General features: G+C 51.4%; 1 protein-coding gene across 1 annotated transcript in view; it reads right to left on the reverse strand.

Moving 5' to 3' along the window:
• MAGI2 (membrane associated guanylate kinase, WW and PDZ domain containing 2) overlaps positions 1–3,334 on the reverse strand; it is a 701,810-nt gene extending 698,476 nt beyond the window's left edge. The window contains exon 1 of the mRNA XM_053977427.1: positions 3,024–3,334. Coding sequence (XP_053833402.1) covers positions 3,024–3,324 — 301 coding nt within the window. The 5' untranslated portion in view covers positions 3,325–3,334. The remainder of the gene's footprint in view (positions 1–3,023) is intronic.
• Between the last annotated feature and the right edge of the window lie 2,666 nt (positions 3,335–6,000).

Here is a 6,000-nt window from a genome sequence, read left to right on the forward strand (position 1 = left end):
TTAGACTAAAGAATAATAATAATAATGATTCTTACAGTCTTTTCTCCTCATGCAAACCCATGCACAATGTCCTGCATTATTTATTTATTGATCTTATTTATTTATCAGGTGTCATACCTAGAAGAATTCATGTTGAATTATATAATGGAACTGCAAATCAGTTTCTCATGAAGTTTACTCCTTCTCATAATATGCAGCAACTCCTACATTATATGTTTAGGGTTTTTATAACTCAAGATGTTTAGCTAACACAAAATAGCAGTATTCCATCCAACTTTTCAAAAGTAGTATTTCATCTAGTAATGTAAAAAATGATGATGTATTTAATTAAAGAGAGGGGGGTGTTTAATCAAACATAAGGAAAAATTATGAAAGCACCTTTTCTATGCTTCAAAACAGCTAAGTCTTGAATTAGCATCCCCTGATTTCATCTACAAGTAAATTTTCACTGCTGAATTGTCAAAACTTTCAAACAAGAGAAATACTCACAGACTGTTAAAGATCACATTATAAATAGTCATGTCCTACCTCCACATTTCTCTCTCTGACTTCATTCCTAGGCAGCACTGAAGAAGCAGCTATAGTCACATGGTGCATTCAAGGTCATGCTATTCTAATTGACAGAGATAGCATTGATAAATTATGCGGAAACAATGATAATGGAGTCATTAACCTTGTTCCAGCACACTAAAGGTGCTTCATAATTAAAAGGAGTAAAAAAGTTACAAAAACATATAAAGATTTTATTGCTCAGCCTTTTCTCTCCTACACACTGCTGCAAAGCACTGTCAGGGAATAGTAATATTGCTGTAATGTGGCTGCCTGTGCTTTGTCACCAAGGGGCACAGGGATACACTGCACTGGCTTACACTTGAAGGAGGAGTCAGGTAGTAAAGTGCACAAACCATTGACCTTTTTTTTTTTTTTTCAAATAGGAAGTTGGATCCAGAAGGCCTCGTTCTTTGGCGTAAAGGATGCTGGAGCGCATGAAAGATCATTCCAGCCAGGAAGTCTTTCTCAGTCCAAGAATCTATGCTGAACTGTCATTTCCAAACACACAGACATGTGGCCAGTGCTTTGAGAATTTGCATTAAAACTGTAGTGAGTTAACACACTGAACTGAAACTCCTCAGATATGTAGAGATACAGGTACATAGAATTAGGTAGAATTCAGAATTTATCCCTTATGTCTCATGCAGAAGATTGCAGTAATTCCCAGACTAAGAGCCTGACTAGTGTGACTAGTGTCCCTAATTCATGTATGACAGGTAATTTACTAAGGGTGCACATATTAATGAATCACCAGTGGTTGCTTTGACTTGAAGAGAACTGTTGTAAAAACAGTGAAGAGATAGGACATATGTTTCACATAGCAACTCAAAGTAACCTTATATTTGCCTTACTGTGAAGAATCTATAGGATTTCTGAAAAAAAAAAATTGTATTATAGACAATCTACCCTTATCTTCTTGACACTTCATATTATGCTTCTTTTTGAATCCCATCACAGTAAGACCACTCACACTAAAATTATTAATAAAACAAGGACAGTACAGAGCAGCTTTCCTGGAGTTCAGGTGCCTGAAGATGACACTATACTGGCAAGACAGAATCCATTATACTAATTTTTAATCTTCACTTATCACATGAACTATTGTGTCTCCCTGCATAGCCCAGCTGTCAAGATATGATCTACAGCATATTGCACAACTTACCTATAAGGACAAATAAAAAAGTCCCAGATCATATCTGTATATAGAGGCTTGACCTCATGGAGATGACTGAATATACTATAAAGTACTTTCTGAAGGCCTGAGTGGAAATCAGATTTTTGTACTGTTTCTGTCATGCCTGGATAAACTAATAATTAGCATATTCTTCAAGCATTCAGAAGTATCGCAAATTATACTTTAAACAATAAACCGCCAATTACAAAGAGGAAGTAGAATTGCCAAATTATACCCAGCGTCAGAGAGATTCTCCTCTGTGTCCTCTGAGCACAGGCTTACGGCTAGAGTTGCAGAGCACAAGCGCCTCTGATGCATGGTATCTAAAAACTTCCCACCGCAGAAATTCCCAAGTTTTCAATGGCTGGGCTCACTGCCCGGCTGGAATGCGTACTTTAGAGATACGCCTACAGCCGCTGCACCACCCATAGCCAAGGAGCACCTACAGACTCGGTTCCCAGAGCAGCTCCTATGCTCCAGAAATGCTGCTGGGGTAGCAGAAACATCCTCGCGAGCGCTCAGCTGCAGAGAACTCAACTCAGCATAGTTTAAAGAGGACAGAAACAAACATGTAAACAGCATCTGTGGCGTCCCTTCTCTATTGACTTTCCTGGAAACGCATTAACCTATTACAGTACTTCAAAATAAATAAGCGAAACAGAGGCGAGGCAAGAGTATACCGTTCTCTCCCAAAAGTTTCTTTCTGCCTGTCCTCTCACTTGCTCTGAGCTCCGCGTTCCCTGGGATTAGCGATCGTTTTCACCAGAGATCAAATGAATGACTTTTCCGCTAATGACACTTAAGAGATGCTAACGCCACCCTGGGCGCCACCGGGGACTCGGCGAGCGGCGGCAGCCCCAGTCCCCACGCCAAGGCGCCCGGAGAGAGGCGAAGCCAAGGGCAAGCCCCGCTCCGCAGCCGGCCCCGGCCGGTGCTCCGGCCCCCCGGCAGCGCCAGCGGCAGCAACAACCGGAGGGGCGGCGGGGACCGGGGCCGGTGGGTCGGGTCGGGAGGGGACCCTTCCTCGTGAGACCGGGGCTGCAGGGGGTGCTGCCGGCGCCCCCCGCCCGGCCCCCCCCGGCATGGCGAAGCGCTGTCACTGACGCACATTTAATTCGCCCGGCTGCGGGTACCGCGCAGCGCCGCTCGCATCCTCCCCCCGCCGCCGGGGAGGGGGCGGCTCCGGCGGGGAGGGGGAAAGTCAAACTGCAGCAACAAAGTTGCTCCCCCTCCGTTCCCCCAGACCTGCCCCGGCCCCCAGGGGGTGGGTAGAGAGGGGGGCCCGTGCCTGCCTTACCTTGCTTGACGCACTTGAGGCGGATGGGGTCCTTGCAGTGCTTGATCACGGCCAGCACATCCCTGATGGTGAGCCCGGCCACGGGGGTCTCATTTACCTCCAGCAGCAGCTCCTCCGGCACCAACTTGCTGCCGCCCTCATAGGCCACCTTGCCGGGCTTCACTTCCCCCAGGTAGGGGAACTGCCCATTCTCGGCGCCCCCCTTCAGCTCGAAGCCCAGCTGTCCCTCCGGGTTCCTTACGATCACGATCTCGTGGACTCTGCTCGTCCAGTGGCTTTTTTTCTTCAAGCCCTTGGACATTGCCGTGGGGATGCTCTGCCCGACTCCCTCCCTGCAGTCTGTGCTTCTTCCCCCCCTCCCTCTCTGCCCCCACTCCCCGGGGCAGCCGCGCTCCTCCGGGCAGGCTCCGGGCGGGCGGGAGCGGCCGCGGCTGTGCCGGCCGGCGGCCCCTCGGGCTGCGAGCTGGGTCGGGGAGCGCCTCTGTGCCCGCTCCTCCCGGCTTTAGCTGATATCCATGGCAGCTGCGGCGGCCGGACCCTGCCTGCGCGTGGATGCACTAGTTGTAGAGAAACTGGCAGGAGGGAGGAGGGAGGAGGGAGGGAGGCAGCGGGAGGGAGGGGACGGCCGCGGCGCGGGGAGGAGGAGGAGGGGTGTCGGTGTCGGTGCCGGAGCGAGGCGGGCGCTGTTTCGCCGCTCCCGCCTCGCCTGACCCGGTAGTGAAGGCCGAGAGAGAGGCTGCCTGGCACGGCCGGCAGAAGGCGGAGAACGGCCCGAGCGGGGGGGCGAGGGCGCTCGGCGGGCGGGAGGGAGAGCGGCGACCCCCGCCCGGCCCCCAGCGCGGCCCCAGCCGGGAGGGGGCGCTCGGGAAAGCGATGGCGCTGGCCCCGCCGCCTGCCCCGCCCCGGCCGGACACTGCCGGCACCGCCCCGGCCGGCCGGACACTGTCCAGCGCCTTCCCCGGCCGGCCGGACACTGCCCGGCACCGCCCCCGCCGGACACTGCTCAGCACTGCCCCGGCCGGACACTGCCCAGCACTGCCCCGGCCGGACACTGCCCAGCAATGCCCCCGCCGCCCCGGCCGGACACTGCTCAGCACCGCCCCGGCCGGACACTGCCCAGCACTGCCCCGGCCGGACACTGCCCAGCAATGCCCCCGCCGCCCCGGCCGGACACTGCCCAGCACTGCCCCGGCCGGACACTGCCCAGCAATGCCCCGGCTGGACACTGCCCAGCACCGCCCCCGCCGCCCCGGCCGGACACTGCCCAGCACTGCCCCGGCCGGACGCTGCCCAGCACTGCCCCGCGCTGCAGCCGCGAGGGGACCGGCAGCGCTTCGAGCCGTACCGGGGGCATCGCGTCGCTGCGGAAGCTGTCCGAGCCGGAGTGGAGAAGGGTCCTGCGGTCCAGGAGCTCTGCTTGCGGCCGGGAAGGACGAAAGGCAGCTGGGCTTCGGGCTGTGGCTGCAAAAACAAGTGACACCTCTTTGCTTCGAGCATCTCCGTGTCACGGCCGTTTGCAGAGTGGTTTCACTCCACGTGCAGACCTCATTTTATTGAGCTGCACATGGGCATTATTGTTTACTCTGGATGCTGTCGCCAGAGCTGATGGCTCAGGTGGGTGCTACACCTGAAGAGTGTATGACAAAGAGAGGGGTGGGTGGCAGTTCTTCCCATGAAATTTACTGACTGCCCCCCAGCAAGTGTTCACCACCCTCGCACAAGTTACCTTCTGCTGCTTGTCCTTAGTGGCCAAAATCCCACACTCCAACCTGCAGACCTTCCCTAGAGCCCCAGCAGTGGGATACGCTGTTCAGCAGGTGATACTGTAGCTCACTCTTCCTAAGAGCTCTCCCTTTACTTAGTTCTGTCATATGCCTCACATGCGTGAGAGCAATGGAGTGTAGCAATTGGCACGTCTTTCTAGGAAACTTGCCTTGACTAAAAAAAAATAGTTTCCATCCGAAGTGCAGGTTGACAAAATACACTCAGAACAACATCCTGACTTTAAGAAGTGTAGTTTTTGTGCCTGTGGGGTATAGGAGAGCAGGATACATGAAGGCAGAGGTCTACAGACAGGGTATTGAATGGGATAAGGCAGGAGAAATGTACTTTGTGTTATGGCATGTGATTTAAAGATGGTCAGATATTTTTAAAATTTCAATTAAAGTGACTGCAATAAATTTTTTCAAATTGTACTGCTGTTTTTCCTCTTGGTTTCTATGGAAACAGGCCTTTATGCAATCATGCTTGGCTGTGTCTCCTTTACTCCTCCAATAACTTTTGAAGCTGTTGGGCAGTTTCACCCAAATCTATCTCAAATATAATTAAGCTATTTCATGAAAACAGGCATCTGGGTAGGGCTGAGAGATCCTGTAAATTTCCCAAAGGCTGTAACATGAACTTGCCTCTTATTAAACGGTGATTCACATGGTTGAGAGACCATATAAATGTCTTCGTAATGAGAAAAGTTTCAATTACAGCTCATTATCACTATAAGTCTGTGGGAAACCAGGGTTCTTCAGTTCATTTTCCCTAGGAATTACTTGGGTTCCAGAGGTGAAACAGACATATGCAGAGGGGAAAAAAAACATTGAGAAATTACTGACATCTGTATTTGCAAGTCATTTCACCTGTTTTGCTGTGGGGGCCTGGTCAGAAGTGCAAAACTCTGTGTGTGAGTGGCTTCACAAAAGTGGGCTCTTTTGTGAATAAACAAAACCAAGGATAAACAAAACCAAGACCCCAGATATTTGGAAACATGAGATGCATTAGTACAGACAGATGAAGATGGGAGGGGAGCTGGAAAGGTACCTTGACTGGAAGGTACAAAGATGTTTTCACTGGTGGGACAAGGGTATGTAATGGACTCCTTTTCCAAAGACCATCATGAATGTCCTGTTGTCACTAGGGAGCAGGGGCTCTGGTCTGGACAAAAAGAGACATTTGGAAACAGAGGAAGAGAGTCAGTAGGTTTGTC

This window comes from Vidua macroura, chromosome 5 (assembly GCF_024509145.1).
Source record: "Vidua macroura isolate BioBank_ID:100142 chromosome 5, ASM2450914v1, whole genome shotgun sequence".
In the NCBI taxonomy this organism is placed as follows: domain Eukaryota; kingdom Metazoa; phylum Chordata; class Aves; order Passeriformes; family Viduidae; genus Vidua; species Vidua macroura.